Here is an 18182-nt window from a genome sequence, read left to right as displayed (position 1 = left end):
ATTAGGGCCCTTTCACACAGAGCGGAAGCAGGTCCGAAAGAAGTTTTAACAATTGGTATATATACGGAGCCTTTCAGACGATGAGGAATGCGCCCACATCTTCAAAGTGTTCATGCGGATCCGAATGGCATCCGCATGTGTCAAAACCTAAGTGCAGGCTCTGCATCTGCACATACAGGTTTTGTACATAAGAGATTATATGAGCTATTCACACGACATGGGTCCGGGTCATTCGTCCGCATCTTTGGTTACTTTTAAAGATGATTTTGCATGGAATTTTTTTAATTATTTGCCATAAATACCCTTAAAAACACCATATGAAGGTCCCTGTTCATCAAATATGATGTACCCACATACGTCTATCCCTTGTTTCCTTCTGAGATAAAGGAGATATAGAAACTTTAACTGCCTTTTGTCCATACTTTACAATTTTTTACAATAAAACCTGACAACAACGGCCACTGACGGGACCAAAATTATAAGCTGCTCTGTAATTCATTACAAATATAATTGACTAAATACTTTAATAACTTTTGAATTTAATTAAAAATTTATTTTTTATTAAATAAAAAAAAGTATTTAAAAAATATAAAAATGTTTAAAATTATTTAAAAAATATAAAAATGTTTAAAATTATTTAAAAAATATAAAAATGTTTAAAATTATTTAAAAAATATAAAAATATTTAAAATTATTTAAAAAATATAAAAATATTTAAAATTATTTAAAAAATATAAAAATATTTAAAATATTAATTTTTTTAAATTTTTAATCTTTTAATTTTTGTAAACTAAATACTTTTATACTTTTATCAAACAACGTTATTCACGTACGGCGTACACTTAGGGCCGGATTAAGATGTTTGAAGGCCGTAAGCACTTGAATAGTTTCGGTGTTCCCCCCCACCCCTGATACCTACATATATATTTTACACGATATTGAGTCTATAAACTATAAAAAAAGTGAAATTTAATATTTCAGAAGTAACTAATCTAAGGATGGGGTTTCACTCTAAAAGGTTTATGAAAATTATTTTATAAAACTTGAAAAAAGCAACCAATAAATTTATGGGTCACATTCGAGCAAATGCAACTGATTAGCTGATTGGTTGCATTTGTAAAAGAATTGATATAAAATTTTTATAATGTAAAAAATCCAGGCTTAAGACAGAATTGTGATGTGAATATTTCTAAACACAGACATTTTGAAAGTCCCCACCCCCTCCCTTTTTCTACCTGCAAAGTCTTTGATATTTCCTGAATTTTTTTTTTGGAACATCATTGGATTTTTTTGGATTTTTTCTTCCATATTTTCCAAAAAGACAGATCTTAGATTTTTTTATCAAAATGTTTTGAAAATATTTTGAGATATTTTCTCCCATCTACTATTTGTGAGGATTTAACCGAAGACATCTTTTACCCATATTCTATGGGGATCTCGATTTAACCACTAAAAAATAGCTCTAGGCTGCCTATGAGCACTGAATCAAGGATGAAGGAGAAAAATAATTATAAAAATTGCAAAAGCGTTTTTATGCACGAATTTCAAACTAAAGATGCGGGCATACACCCGCATCTTTAGTACTTGTGTGAAAGGGCATGCGGATCCGGACCGGCATCTGCATCCTCTTTGTGCGAAAGGGGCTTTAACCACAACATATACAAACACTTAAAAAAACTGTGCAGTTTCTGAAATACTGCCTCCCTTTTTGCCCAAAAGTCAGTAATCTTGACTTTCTGCGAGTCTGATAAATAGCTCCTTTTATTCATGACAACAGATAAGGACCAGATACACCTCACATCCTTTGGATATTTCATGGCATGATTCATGATTAAAACAATATGCCTACCCGAATGCCTACAACACACCTAACATACCAAATCCAGGGCTCCCACTTGTCCTACTTTTTCGTAAAATGCCCTAATTTTTTGTCCTACTTTCTCGGTTTTGTTCTACTTTTCCTACCAAATCCTATCTACAAAATTTGTGTGATTGGTTTTAATTGAGCAGGGAATCATCGATATATTTCCAAATAGTATAAATGTTGTAGATTGCAATAAATGTTGTAGATTGCAATTAATGTTGTATCGTTTTCAAGGTTGGTTGGCGAAGGGGGGGGGGGCCCTATGTGGACCATTTGGTTTATTAATTTTTCTTTTGCTTAGCTTGAGGGTTCAAAAAGTTGAGTAATCATTAAAAACTTCTGTCTGGATGGAAAAAGTAATTTTGTATTTATTTTTCATGGTGTTGGACTAGCAGTCATCATTCAAAATTATGGTGCACATTTTGTGTATAGGTGAAACAACAGTTTGCATAACAAAGCAGTTGGATAGATAGGCCTACTTTAGGTTTTGTGATTCTGATGCTACTCAATAGCATTCAGTTGTTGTCTGTACTTTTAGGATGCGCAAAGACATAAACAATGCTTACGAAGCTCTGCAGAGAGCTTGAAATGAAAGTGCTTCATTTGTCAAAAACAATGAACTGGCATGGAACAGGGAATTGTAAACAAATCTCTTTAAAAAAGAATGGACAGTGCATTAAAACCATCCGTTTCACCTTGACTTATTTACATTGGATCTTGTAATTTACACATTTTGCACTGCTTTTGAAAGTGGTCTCAAAGGAGCGTCATTCTTAAAAATCGTACATGCCTTCATAATTTGCTGTGCGTTGTCAAAGAGAGTTGACAGATTGGACTGTGGGAGATTCCAAAAAAAAAGTTATTTATATTGTGAGGAGAACAGAAAAGCATTATCCGTGGTTGCTAGGGCCTGTTTTGGCCAGAAATTGTTTTTGTAACCAAGTCATTTCTGTCATTTTGCTTTGACTTGAGTCAATCTTATAAGATACTGAAATAGTGCTATTAAAAAAAAAAGTGAAATTTTTTTTAACACTTTTGAGTCTGAGCTATTTCGACTATGTTTGTCCCTGTGGACTGAGGGTTTTTTGGCCTTTTTCATAACTTTTTTAAAAATACTTAGAATATATATATCTTGCCAGTTTTTTTTAGCTAGAAATTTCAAACTCTTTTTCTTTCATACTATAGCAATTATTTGAAGGTTCTAATAATTAATATTTAATGAGAAATAATTAAAAAGTATATTTTAGAGTTATAAAAAAAGAGATCCACACATAACAAAAACCTTATTTTTTTAACAAAATTTCAAAAAATTTTGAATAAAAATTTACCCTAATGTTGTACAAATATCTAAAAATAGTTTTTATTTAAAAAAATATCATCTTGTAAAATTTGCTTTAGCATGGTGCACTTCAAAACACACATTTGCACACAGAGCAACACCAGAAGGTTCGCAATATGTTCAAGTTTCTTTCCTCAATCTTTTTCCAGTTTCTGCCTTTGATTTGCTGCTGCAAACCTTACAAGATTATCATTTTTTGGTGTTGGTGGTATTAGTTTTAGGAAATGTCTTGCAAAAAGTCTGTCAACTGTTGCTGCAGGTTGACACGCTGTCATTACTGTACCTCCTCTTTCAACCAATTGCATGGCGATTTCTCTTATTGTATTTGCTTAGCCATGGTTTTTCTAATCATTGCTTCATCTAAGAAAATATTTAAAAAAATCTAGCTCCGTAGTATCTTCATCCACTACTGCAGTCACTTTGCATCCTTTTTGGAATACAGGAAGTTGTGGTGGGGTATCATTGGTACTCCATTCAGAAACATCCCTCTGATTTGTCTTCACTTTTTTCTGTGAATTTGATGTAGATGCTACTGGATCATCTGTTGCTAGTTGTGGCGAAGAGTTCTGCGTTTCATCATCTGAAATGGATAATTTTTTAAAATATACATCCTAAAACATTTGAAAAAAAAGTAATATACACAAAATTGTTCAAAAGCAAAAACTCAAATATATTTACCGGTGCTATCGTCATCATCTGAGAACTGCGATTTTGAATCCCTTATACAAGCGGGCTGGTATTCTGGATCATCTGAATCTGATAACTCTGACAAAAAATCATGTTCTAATGCATCTCTAAGTTCTGCCAAATCATTGGCATCTGGTAAGTTTAAAAATCTTTTGAGACATCGTGAAACAACAAACATGGCTACCTTACCTAGGAAAACAGATGTTTCAATTATATTTACTTCTACATCGTTTCATAAAATTACATCTGTTGGATGCTGCCATCTATATTTTTTTGGAATTAGAAAATTTATTGATTGTGTTTAAAAACACTGGGAATATATATATTCAGTCATTTTATAGCTATGAGAGCTAAAAGTCAAGCCCGAGTTAGACTCGGGCTTAGTTTTCTTGAACAAAAACAGCATCATGAGTCAGGCCCGGGCTTAGACCCGAAAGTGTTAAAAAAATTTTTTTTTAGACTTTGTTTTTGTTATGCTATGATAATGTTGTCTGGGGGATGAGGGGGGGGGGGGGAAAGAGAGGTCCTCCATCCTAATTTTTAGTCCTGCTTCTTATTTTTGTAATTTTTTTAGTGAGAGTCCTGCAAATCTGTACATGCTTTATTTCATTCAGTATTGATGTCAAAATTAGGCGATTGTCGCATCAGTGTGACTTGAATGTGTGTAATTTGGTGTTTCCTGCAGTATCAAAATGTTTTATAAAATGTGATACATACATGTAAAATACATTTATTCAGCAGGGTTGTACGCAGGATCGAATTTTGGGGGGAGGGTCCAAGGAATTTCTTCTAACAAAATTTTGAGTTACCAACCTTCGAAAAGTATTTAAACTTACAGAAATTGATTAAACAGTATTTTCTTTCAATATTTAAATTTTTTATGATATTAAACAATTTTGGTTGGCTCGGGGAGGGGGCATAAACTCCTTTATACGTTCCCCCCTCCCCTCCTTCTCGTGCATGCCTCAGTACAATTTTTTTTTTCAGTGACAGAGTGTTAGGATATAATTTTCCTGGTCTGGGATCTTTGAAATACCTCTAGAGTTTTTTGCTTTATGGTTTATTTTTCCATCATCATTCATGTACACTTCAGTTCTGATAAATAAAAATAGATTTTGCAGGAAACTGAAGCTTGTGTGATGTGCTTAATACTTGCATGCTGCAAAAATGTCGAGGATGTAAAGGTAATCAAAAATACCATTTTTTCAAAATGATTTACAAATGTATCCTAGTTATGAAAAGGTTCTATTACATTATTTCATTGTCCGCAATAAAATATTACTTATAATTTTTCATTTTCTTATACCTATTGTTCATTATCAAAAACTCGTGGCACAAATGCTTGAAAAAACACAATGCATGTATTATTTTTTATGTAGAAAGAGATAACTCTCTGTAGGAATTAATAAAAGAAAAGTCATAAAATTTATGAACACACGATTTTCACATATTATTCTTTTGTTTTGTTTTAAATTTAAAGAGAATATGATTTGTGAGACATGTGAGGATACTTTCAACTTTCAAACTGTGCATAAGTAGTCAGAGATATATTTTTACGCATGCACAAGAGAAAATTTACTTTTTTTTTTCAGCATTGGAAATAAATTAGTGATAAGCATCTTAAAGTGATTTAAGCTGTTAAAGCTTAAATGTGGGTAATTGTGAAAACAATTTTTCTTCCTAAAGCGGTTCAAATAATGAATGCCTTTCTTTAACAACTTTTTAGATTAATTATGCTGTGCAGTTTATAAATCAGACTCAAAAACAGTATTGCATCAAAACACTCAATTTTTTGTCATGCTTATTAATAGTCAGAGCTGAACTTGTGTTTTTTGCATTCTTTGTATAGATACAGTACATATGCAATACTATACAAATGAAACTGAATGGATATCTCATCTGTTTGCAAATTATCTGAACTTTAATGCATGCAGTATTTATTGCATTAAAAATTACTTGCAGTTATTATAAATAATGTTTCAAGAACTGGTTTACTATTAATAACAGATTATTTATCATGTCAGAAGTGGAGATACATCAACTAAGCAGTGGGGTAAAAATACCCAAACTGCTTACTGGCAGACACAAAAACGTTGTGTTGCAAAAAGCACTGTTGCCACTATTTGATAGCAAAATAACCCTCTTGGTTTTAGCCTTTTAAATAGCTAAGTACGGGGTGATTATAAAAAAACTATCCCGACATATGGGCCCCTAACTATCATACCATTCACAGAAACTGAATGAAATTTTGGCATAAGGTATTTTGAGGTATGCGCTCAAGAATGATATGGAAAACAACAGTGTCACTCTAACAGTTACGGTTACAGTGAGAAAATTTCGAAAATATCAAATGGCAACACCAAGTTTTTTGTATTGGAATGCGATCTCCATACTGAAAAACACTAAATAGCGTTGGAATGGCACCTGTAGCACGAAAATCCCCGGAGCTAGGCAGGGAAAAAGTAAAAAGGACTTTGCCGTGCACCAGAGCATTAATGTTCGTTTCATTCGTCACACCGTTTCTTTGGCTGAGATCCCAGCCTGATTAGTCCTCCACAAGGTCAGGTGGAAAATTTGTGAAACACAATAAAATGCTTTATTTTATGCTGCTTCTCTGTCCTTATTGGTTGTCCTCACTTTTAGCCTATCTAGCACCGGTGATTTTCATGCTACAGTTGCCGTTCGAACGCTATTTAGGGTTTTTCACAATGGAGATCACATTCCAATACAAGAAACTTGGTGTTGCCATTTGATATTTTCGAAATTTTCTCACTGTAACCGTAACTGTTAGAGTGACACTGTTGTTTTCCATATCATTCTTGAGCGCATACATCAAAATACCTTATGCCAAAATTTCATTCAGTTTCTGTGAATGGTATGATAGTTAGGGGCCCATATGTCGGGATAGTTTTTTTATAATCACCCTGTATATTTATTACAATTATTTTATAAAAGAAAAGAAACTAAAAAAATTCATCAAATTGCAAAAGGTTCAGGTTTTTTGCTGGATTTGGTGGTTGGTTTTTCTTCTTTCTACTCAGTGGTTTTATATAACAATAAAAAACATCAATTGATATAACTTTTTGTCAACTTAATATTTACAATGTTATGGTAATTGCATAAGTGTTGTAATCTTTATCCATGGAATTCTTTTTAAGAACATTGTAAATTTATGTGAACTGAAATTGATTGATATGAAATTATTTTGCAGAAAATTTTGATGTTTTGTTTTCTTGCAGGTTTCTGACTTTGCAACAAAAGTGTTCTTAACATATGGTAACCACCATTCTAACATGACGCTTTCTTCAACTGGAGATGTACATTATAAGATAGAAAAGCCATCAAAATCACTAAGTAAAGTATAACAACTTATTATATGTAAGATATATCTATTTCATGCTTTTCTGCAAGAAAATTCATTTTGCTTATCCACTTTGCTTATCCAATTTGCTTATCCACTTTCTTTGATTTTTATGATTTTCAGTCTGTGACCAAAAAATTAAAAGATTCATGAAAAGTAATAGAAAATTCAGTGGTGCTTTTAGTCTGAACATAACTCCAAAATCACAGTTTTGAGGTATAAGGGTATCTCAAAACTACATTTCATTGGCATTTAAAAATCAAAATAAATTAAAAATCAAAAATAAAGCATACACACAAATACAAATGAAAATATCATACATTAGCATGTTGTTTAGCCATACGCACATGTTTGTGCTTCGAATTAGTTATAATTAGCAAGACATACTTTTAGATCAAAGAGCCATTTTTGTGAGATATGTTCTGACCAAACACCACAAAGTTTTCATGCAAAAACTTTCCACTTATTCAATGGATAACTGCAACAAGATCTGCATTAGTCAAGCTTTGAAATTGGGGAAAATAAAGAAAAAGTACAAAATACACTTTACTTTTTTACGTTGTGTTGTAACTAAAACCAGTGTTTCTCAAACTTTTGTCACCCATGGTTTGGCTGCTTTGCCTGATTCATGGTTCATCCGTAGTAGCTCCCCAGAATAGTTTAGTAGATATTTTCACTTATAAAAGAACCACTTTAAAACATAAATAGGCACTGAAATGAATATCTCCAGTTTGCTGCAACAACCCTCACAAAGGTTGGCTACGCCTTTAGGAGCCCAGGGTTTAAGCTACAGTCGAATTTTGCAAAAAATGTGATAGAAAATCTTAGAATGCAAACGAAGTAGTAGCCACTTTTGCAAAAATACGTACAGGAGGTACGAAAGAAGTAGACATGCAACCATCAATCATTAGCATTGTAGCATTTTGCTAAAGCTTTCCCCACCATTTTTGTTTTTTTTGCGAAAGGAATTTTTTATCTAGCTTAAACCCAGTAGGAGCCGCGACACACTTTGAGAAACACTGGCTTAAACCAAACAATAATGACTCAATCGATCCATTATAACAGCCGGTATGATAAGAGTCCCACATATTTTCATATAATGACTGCATTATGTTTTCCTTTCAATATAACAACAGTTTTCGATGGGATTATGGGGGTCGTTGTATAATGAGCATCGACTGTATTACTTTTTAGCTTGGATGGAAATATATGGATGGGATATATGGATATATACGAAAGGCATAATATGCCTTTCGCGCGCGCGCGTGTGTGTATATATATATAGAGAGAGAGAAAAATGCCACTCTCTTGTTTATACAAGGAACTGGATGTTATGTAGAGGTGATTTTTTTGGAAAGAAAAACTCACTTGCCTCCATGGGGAATGGAATTTCCATCCTTTTGCAGTCCACTTACAGTCTCACAGAGCACTCGCCCAGACTATGAGAGGATGTTGGTTTAATTTCCATGGAGGCAAGTGAGTTTTTATTTCCAAAAATCATCTCTACATAATAGAAAAATTTCTTATGTGTCTTGTATACCTTTCATGATGTGGGATTACGTTGTCATATGTAAAATAGTTAGAATGAAAAAAATATCTCTGGAGATAAACTTTTTTTTCTTTTGCAGATGTGCACAGCTCTGTTAACCAATTTTCACCTGCTCAACCAAAATTGATGTCAATTCCACCTAATTGTACTATTCCTGGTCAAAGCAATACTTCTTCTAGTAGTAACTTATATTCACCTAGGCATGATGCTTTATATCTATATTTTTCTCGGATTATGAGGTTAGATTTAATTTGTTTTGGTTATGTGTTATATTGAGATAAATAATTTGGCTTTTATTCTTCATAGGAAGCTGCAATAATTTTTGTTGAGCCTGTTCGTTTCATCTGAGGTAGACTGATGAAGCCTTGGCGTACACATAACACAAATTTATTAAACATTTTAGCAAAAATTACCAAGGTAAATATAAGCGACAACTAAGAATCAGACAAACTGAACATGCTTCTGTGTGTGAGTCAGCGAGTAATACAGTATAAGAAAGATCTTTGTCAAGAGTTGGGAGGGGGAGTTTAGTTTTTTAGTTCCAGTCTCAAAGCCAAACCAAAGATGTTCTTCGCTTTGCGGCAAACAGTGTCCACCTCAACTGACATGCTCACTCAAAAAAAAATTGAATAAATAAGAAATTATAAATTTTTTTTAATTAACCTGCTAACTTGGCTTATAAGAATTTTAGTGTGTGCTGGAGCTCAACATAAAGATGGGATGTACAAACTAATTTCCTTTGTTCTTTTTTTAAATATGTATTTTACATATTGTTTTTTTTCCATGCACATCTAGTTTGTTAGGCTGTTAATTTTTTTTAATCATAGTAGACAGAGATCAGCTTTTCATTATTTCTACTACAATCTTTTTTAGGCCACTTTGGCATTCAAAGATAGTCTCTGCTGAGACAGTTATTCTCCAAAATAATGAAGAAGTGGTAAGTTGATAGATAAAAAATTTCTTGATGTTGCAGTTTTAATTTTCTTATTTCTTGAAATGTGTCAAGCAGTGATGATATTGTTACATATTATGTGAATTGAAATCTATTATGTGAGCTTAATAACTGGTAATTTTTTGAGGGAAAGTGATTAAACTGGTAAGACAAAATAGTAAACTGGTAACAGTAAGTTTAATCCCTATTCCACACATAGTATAGGATGTTCTTGTATGTCATTGGAAGAAGTGGGGCATAGAGCTGATTTCTAAGTTTCCAAAGTGCCAACTAAGGCTCTTTTGGAGAGCAAGATTGCATTTTTAGTTGTTTGGATAGAAAGAAAAAAAATTTTTTTGATTATAATGAATTATCAATATCATTTTTTTAAAAATTATATCAAGATATCCGACTACCTTTCTTGTCACTTTTCTATAAAATGGTACTTTAATAACATTTTTTGGTAGAAAATGTCTCAAAATGGAGAAAACAATAATAAATTTTTGACTACCTGTGCCATTTTCTATAAGTCATTTTTATGTCAAATTTTAAGCAAAATTCATGTAATATTCGAAATACAGTTGCAAAAATTCTATCAGTGAAATGGCTTGTTATTTTCACAGTACATTCAGCTAGTAATGATGCAGGTAATGAACCAAAATTTAAGGGATTGTATGGTATGCTTTGTGAGTTACACTCAAATCTGTTGACGTATATGTTAATTTTTCAAATTTCTTTTAACATATATTGTGTATAAAAATTAATTAGACAAATACATGTAATCGACCTTAGATTTTGGTTCATAACTTTAACAATATATGACAGAATATTATATTAAAATTTCTTAATGATCTCGTACAATTGATAGATTTTTAAAAATTATGTTTCAAACTCGAAAGTAAAATGTCAAAAATAGCATTCTTTATTAAACGCGTTTAAAGTTTTTCTTCACAGATATATATGCCATCTGTAAATAAAAACTTTAACTTTGTATCTAAGTGTCATGTAAACAAAACAAAGCCTGTTTTGGAGTCACAAAAATGGGGCTTTCATCAAAAATGATATTTTGTTCTAAAATAATGTTTTAAACATTGTCGGATACCTGGATGTTATCTGATAGGTGTGTATAATTTATTATTTTTTTAAATATTTTTGTGAGTTGGTATGCATGTTCTTATTGGAGTGAACATTGCAAACCAAATATTTGATTGTTTGCAGTTCATTATGGCAGGGTTCAAATTTTTTATCTTTTCCTTCATTATGTAAACAAACATTCCTACATATGAACAGTGAACAATTCCCCCAATGAACTGATATTTTTAAAAATATGATGAAACCTGTAACCTCCAAACCCTTCATATCAGGAACAAAAAATCGTTTTTATACATGTGTTGGCTAAGAGGGTGTATTCGAAGTCAGTGACAAAAGAAATAGTGCAGCTAATTTTATTGAATTTATGTAAAACCATAAAAGTCAAACAAGTAAATTTCTACAATATTCAGTCCTTTATACCTTTAACCCATTGATGCTGGTTGGTAAGAAAATTCGCCATCCGAAATTTTAATTTTTTTCTTTGCCAATAAATGGGGGGGGGGGGGAAGTGGTTCCACTCAGTGTTTTTTTAATTTCAAAAAGTCAAAGTCGTCTTTAATAGGTTAAAGACCCATCTTTTAGCCCTTTTACATAAAAATATTTACTTGTATCTGAAATTTTTCATATTTGAAATGGGTTCGGTCCCCTTTATTCGTTCAAGCTAATGGGTGTTCTACAATGAAATGATTTTCATGACCTGTGTGGAGTGAACCATTGATAGAAAATGAACAATTAAATACTTGAAACTATCAGATTATTGTAGTACAAGATGTAATGCCCGGCGCTTGCTGGGTTTTCTCCATATAACTGAAAGCATTGAAGAAGTGGCAAACGATTGTAAAGGAATAAACATATCTGAGACGTGCTGTTACGCAATCACGAAACCAAAGTAAACATTCCAAAAGTCATTGTTGAGGCTAAGAAACCATTATTGTTCAACAGTTTTTTGTCCGTTTCTGGCATTTGCCTAGCTCTGACAAACTTAAGTAGCCTATCGTTCAATCTGTTTTGTTTGGTATATATGCAAAATTTGGTGACAAACAGTCTAAAATTGTAGATTTGTATTGGAGAATACATGCACACAGAAAATCAATAATGTAAATGCATATAGATTGTATCTGGGGAACGGTACAAGCGTGCTTACTGCATGGATGGTTTTCCATGATGGTACTGCTGACTTAAGTGTGCAACTCCCACGGCAATGGCTGCTGGCTCATAATACTACTCGTGCCATCTAGTGGCCTGAGTATCAACATTTTTAGGTTATTTTTGATAATTTAAAAATTAAAAAAAAGTAAATAAATAAATATTAATGCATGTGCTGTATTATGGGTACATGAACAAACTTTGTCCCGCAAAAAATTACACTTATTTCAGAATTTTTTAATCATTATATTTAAAACAATGTCCATTATTTTAAAATATGATGTAGAATTTGAAGCCAAATGGCATACATGCATGCCAATTGATTATTATGTTCATATTGTTATGCATGTTAATGATTATGCTAAAAGAAAATGATGCCAAATTGTTTTGCTCTTAACATAAACATAGATGTATGCAGAATTTTCTCAAGGGGGATTAGGTTTTTTCCTGCAAAATAACACTATAATCTCGGCGTGAGGGATTACTGCCCCTGCGTACGTCAGTGAACACAAAACAAGTATATATAAATTGATTTCGCCAGTTTTTTTCACTCATATTTGGGCTTTGAAATAATTTATGTATGCATGTAACTTTTGGCTAAATGTGTATAAGTCCCGGGAGAATGAAAGTTTGTGCAGCAATATGTTTTCTTGATATAAACACTGCAATTTCTAAAATAATGTTTCTAAAAACATACATTTCTTGTCTAGCAATCAAGATGTCTATGAACTTCTATGAGTAGTGTAGTGGCGTTGACTCTAGCGATCTTTACTAATCGATTTTTAAAATTTATGTGTCTAGCAATGGCTAACGGCAATCAAGTACAAATAGATTTTTCTTTTTATTAGGATTGTTTCATAATATGCTGATTTTACACGAAAAACAGCTGTAACTGACCAAGATTACATAACTCTCATTAACAGAAAAAAATCTGCTTTCTGCAGCAATGCACTGTTCTTAACCCTATCCATGGCGGAGTAAAAATCACTAAACCCCCCTGTAAAATGTCATATCTTTTTTATGAAGTAGGCTTTCTTCCGATTTTCAGCAGCAGCAAAGTAAGGGGCATAGGGAAAAGTGTTACTTGCACATTGAGAAATCAACTTTACAAAATATGGCTCTACACTGCTGAAAGAAGATGCTTTTTTTAAGGAGGCGTGATATATCTCATCAATCATAGGTAGATCTGGGGGGTAGTGAACGCCTCCCATTTCACACCCTTCCAAGTAAAAAAAGTAACACTCTTATGACACTCTCTTGAAGAGTTAGAATTGTCAGAATCTATCAACATTATGAAGCAACCCAATATCTATGCATATATATGTATATGAAAAGGGCAAAGATTTATATTCTAATAGTATAGGTGTAGTGTAATACAGTGAATTGTGTAATTATTTCAGTTGTATAGCACCATTTCTCGGAAGGAGATTTCGTTAGTCATCAAGCAGGTGTCCTCCTTGAGGGATTTCATGCAGAAAAATACTATGGGATGTACCAGGTCGATCTTTTTTTTTATTTTTGAAAAGTCAGCCTTTCTGTTAATTTTTTAAGTTGTAGCAAAGCGATTTCAAACAGTAAAATATTTACAATATTATCTGCAGTTTTTTCCCTGATTGTTTTTTTTTTCTTCAAAGAATCCTCTTTTTAGGCGCAGGGTGTATGTATTTAAGTTAACAGTCAGAATGTTATTTTTTGAATATACATTGCATCAGGAATATTTTTTCCAGTGTGCATAAGTGTTTCCAGTTTCATACATTCTGGAACTTATGCTGTATAACATACACATAATATAAATTGAATTCCACAGATTGAAATCTTCAAATTTGGGGCCCAATCCATTTCTTTACTGGTTGAAGTGAAGTTAGGTTGATACTAATCAAATCGTTCATATTTGGGTTTTTCATTGATCAATGATTGATGGATTCAAAAATTAGTGCAGATTTTCTCCAATACTTGAATTGTACTACACTGAAGAGCCAAAAAAACTGGTTCACCTGCCTAATATCGTGTGGGGAACCCGCAGAAGTGCCGCAACATGACGTGGCATGGACTCGACTAATGTCTGAAGTACTGCTGGAGGTAATTGACACTATGAATCCATAGCTGCCAAGTCTCCCGAATTTTCCGGAAATCTCCCGAATTTCAGCTTCATCCCTCGACCTCCTGAAAAGTTCTTAAATCTCCCGAATTTTTACGAAAATAACAAAAAATCCCTAATTGTCCCTAAAAGTTCTCTACTTCGTTTAAAAAAAATCCCCACTTATAAAAACAATCCCTAAGAAATTTCTTGTGGGGCATGAAGCCTCTTCTTTTCTCCTTTCGAAATAACGTCAAACGTCGTAAATGGGGAAATTCCCCATTTTACAAACTCTCTGATGGTAACAAGAAAGTTGTTTGTCTTATCGTGCAGGGAAATGGCTTAGCAGCCAATAGTCATGGATAATAATTGAAGATTATAGTGACGTGCATATGGTCAAAATTTCTTTTGTTGAAGTTACGTACTTGAGATGTAACAAAACATGAATACTGATAAGCAAAAACATATTTAATCAATTTTAAAGATACTTATTCCCATGAATTTCCTTTCATCAAACGTTCCAGAAAAGGGCCGACTTTTCCTTTGTACAAGTTGTGTTACGGACATAAACATCAGTCATGGAAAAATTGTCATCATCACTCATGTGAAGTGTCACAAAAAGTCAGTGTTCTTCAAAAATTGACGCTTTTTTTCATCTTCCGATGATGATTTTGGGGAATGTTTGTTCGCAGCATTTCTGATTGAACACAATATTTATTTATTTTTTTAGATCACCATTTTGAAGTTTTGGCCTCCAATTTCACATGTTTTTTGCGTTGGGGTTTTTATTCCCCAACGCTTTAACTTTTACGTGTGGAAAATTCCTATTTGATTTGGAAAAATCCCTTTCGTATTTATTAGGGAGTGGTTTTAGCATAAAATGCGGGTTCGCGCGAAAATCTCCAGAATTTTCATTTTTAAAAGTTGGCAGCTATGCATGAATCCTGCAGGGCTGTCCATAAATCCGTAGGAGTAAGAGGGGGTTGAGATCTCTTCTGAACAGCACGTTGCAAGGCATCCCAGATATGTTCAATAATGTTCATGTCTGGAGATTTAGGTGGCCAGCGGAAGTGTCTAAAGTCAGAAGAGTGTTCCTGGAGCCACTTTGTAGCAATTCTGGACGTGTGGGGTGTCGCATTGTCCTGCTGAAATCGTCCAAGTCTGTCGGAATGCACAATGGACATGAATGGGCGCAGGTGATCAGACAGGATGCTTACGTACCTGTCACCTGTCAGAGTCGTATCTAGACGTATCAGGGTCCCATATCACGCCAACTGCACACGCCCCATACCATCACAGAGCCTCCACCAGCTTGAACAGTCCCCTGTTGACATGTAGGGTCCATGGATTCATGAGGTTGTCTCCATACCCGTACACGTCCATCAGCTCGAAGCAATTGGAACCGAGACTCGTCAGACCAGGCAACGTGTTTCCAGTCCTCAACAGTCCAATGTCTGTATTGTCGGGCCCAGGTGAGGTGTAAAGCTTTGTGTCGTGCAGCCATCAAGGGTACACGAGTGGGCCTTCGGCTCCGAAAGCCCATATCGATGATGTTTCGTTGAATGGTTTGCATGCTGACACTTGTTGATGGCCCAGCATTGAAATCTGCAGCAATTTGCGGAAGGGTTGCACGTCTGTCACATTCAATGACTCTCGTCAGTCCCGTTCTTGCATGATCTTTTTCCGGCCGCAGCGATGGCGTAGATTTAATTTTTTACCGGATTCTCGATATTCACGGTACACTCGTGAAATGGTCGTACGTGAAAATCCAAATTTCATCGCTACCTCGGAGATGCCACGTCCCATCTCTTGTGCGCCGACTATAACACCACATTCAAACTCACTTAAATCTTGATAACCTGCCATTGTAGCAGCAGTAACCGATCTAACAATTATGCCAGACACTTGTTGTGTTATATAGGCGTTGCCGACCGCAGCACCGTACTCTGATTGGTTCCATATCCCTTTATTTTCATACACATGCCTGTACCAGTTTTTTTGGTCTTCAGTTTAGAATAAAACTGTGCTGTAGGAATGCTATAGGATAGGATTCAGAAGAAAAGTAAACAAACTAAATTATAATGATTTGGGTGCATGGTATTTTTGAGATTTTTTTAGAAAAAGAATTTAGGAAGCTTAATTTTTCAGTTCCAACTCCACAACATGACTGACTGTGACTGATAAAGTTTCAAAAGAAGAATGCTGGGAAGGATTAAACATTATTTATTCTAATAATTTGAACCAAACAGTTTTCCATTTCAATATGTGCCTGTGTAATATTCTTCTCCACAGAGAGTTAAAAAAATAATTAAAAATTTTACCAGGGAAAGGGTTAATTTTGATAAAAAAATATTTAATGGATTCAAAATTATAAAAAGAATTATGTATTTTGTGATTGGTCATTCATTTCTTTTAATTTGAAAAATTATATCCATTAATTTTTTTTTTCTGTGACTGCAACTTTTTTATACACAGCCTTTAGATGTACCTAAACCTATTTCAAGAGTTTCCTTTTTCATGATCACGTTCCTTAGAAACTTCCAGCATTACTTTTATGATCTGCATTTAGAAAGTCTTTGTTTTTTTTAAATATTTTTAGGTGATGCAAATAAAACTACTAGTCAATAGTAAATATATTCATTTATATAAAAGAAAGTTTGCCTGATGTTAACATTTAAGTTTGAAAGAAGCAAACACTAATTATTAATTTTATTTTGTTGCAGATGATTTATTTTCTATGTTTGCCATTGTATATCTGCTTCTTTTATATGCACAGTCAAACCTTATTATCAAGTCACCCGGATAACATGTCACTTTTCTTATGGGTCATATTTTTTAAAACTCTGATTATCTTCAATAGCTCATTCTTACATTATTAAACTCCAGATAATGCATCTCCACACTCTGCTTAAGGGGTTCACTTTTATGAAAATAACCTTTTTTTAATTTTCATAGAAATTAGGAACTCTTTATACCAAGTACACGAGCGATAAGCTTGGTTGGGGCATACGCAGGATCAACCTTTGCAGAGGGCACAAAAATTTTCTTCCCAAGAAATTTTGAGTTACCACTCTTCAAAAAAAATTTAAATTAATAGAAATTAGAATCAACTAATAACTTAAAATCTTGTAGTCTGTTATAAAACTGAACATAATTTTTTTTAGTTTTGCCTCATTCATACGCCAAACTTGAATAGTTGCTATAATTGTAATTTCAATTATTCTTTTCTGATAAATTTCATTTTTAGTTCTTTTGGGGCCATTCAAGTACTACGTAAGCAGATTTTCAGCCATTTTTGACCCCCCCCCTTGTCAGCAAAACACTGACCCCCCTCCCCTGTCAGCAAAATTTCTTTAGCAGCTTAGAATATTTCATATCTTCAAAAAGGGGTGGTTGATGATGTAAGCAACCTTCAAAGCCCCTCCCCCCTTGTCGTTAAAAGTCAGCAAATCCGAAACCCTCTACCCCCCCCCCCCCCCCGATGCTGACGTAATACTTGAATGACACCCTTTAATGAATTCTGGTATCTTGAACTTTTTTTTATTTTTTAATTATTACTGGAGTAATTTTTAGCATAAAAACTATGAAAAAAAATCTACTGCAGTCAAAATGACCCTATCTTGCACTCTTGTAAAATTTCATTATCTTGGGATGGAAGGAAAAATTAAATATATATATTGAACCTATAAATTTCCAAGGTTGAATTCAGCTGACTAATGATCAGTTTGTTTTACATGCATGAATCCATCGATAGGGAAGAGGTAGTAGCGATGCCTTGGCCTACTCCGTTTATCAGGTCACTCCACTTACAGGATCATATTTTTGCTTTCTGAAGCATGACTCCTTAACAATATTTGACTGTACAGGATGTCTTTCCTATAGGTAGTCCAATTCCTGATTCCTTAACCATTAGTCTTAGAGGAAACTTTGAACTACACAAAATGTTTCAAATGTGGTCATCTGTCATCCTAGAAACTATTTTAAGTTAAAAAGCTTTTTCTTAAAATATTTTTGTGCTCCCTGGACTATATAAGTCATATGTAATTTGAAAATCTTCATGCACAGTCATGTTAAACAAAAAAAAACAAAAAAAAAAATCCATATTAGCACCAAAGTTGTGCAAGTTATGAAATATT

The 18182-nt window shown here is 33.5% G+C and overlaps 1 protein-coding gene across 1 annotated transcript in view; it reads left to right on the top strand.

The window, feature by feature from the left end:
• Nucleotides 1-18182, top strand: part of LOC149068750 (nuclear pore complex protein Nup155-like) — a 92710-nt gene that overhangs the window by 35547 nt on the left and 38981 nt on the right. The window contains exons 16-20 of the mRNA XM_089251217.1: nt 5012-5074; nt 7130-7244; nt 8880-9039; nt 9674-9737; nt 13370-13467. Of these exons, the coding sequence (XP_089107343.1) occupies nt 5012-5074; nt 7130-7244; nt 8880-9039; nt 9674-9737; nt 13370-13467 (500 nt within the window). The remainder of the gene's footprint in view (nt 1-5011; nt 5075-7129; nt 7245-8879; nt 9040-9673; nt 9738-13369; nt 13468-18182) is intronic.

Source organism: Pholcus phalangioides, unplaced genomic scaffold (assembly GCF_987345545.1).
Source record: "Pholcus phalangioides strain wild (caught in Gottingen) unplaced genomic scaffold, Ppha-v1.0 ptg000024l_1, whole genome shotgun sequence".
Classification (NCBI taxonomy): Eukaryota; Metazoa; Arthropoda; class Arachnida; order Araneae; family Pholcidae; genus Pholcus; species Pholcus phalangioides.
The sequence above is the reverse complement of the archived record's forward strand: the minus strand, read 5'-3'. Positions and strand labels throughout refer to the sequence as shown.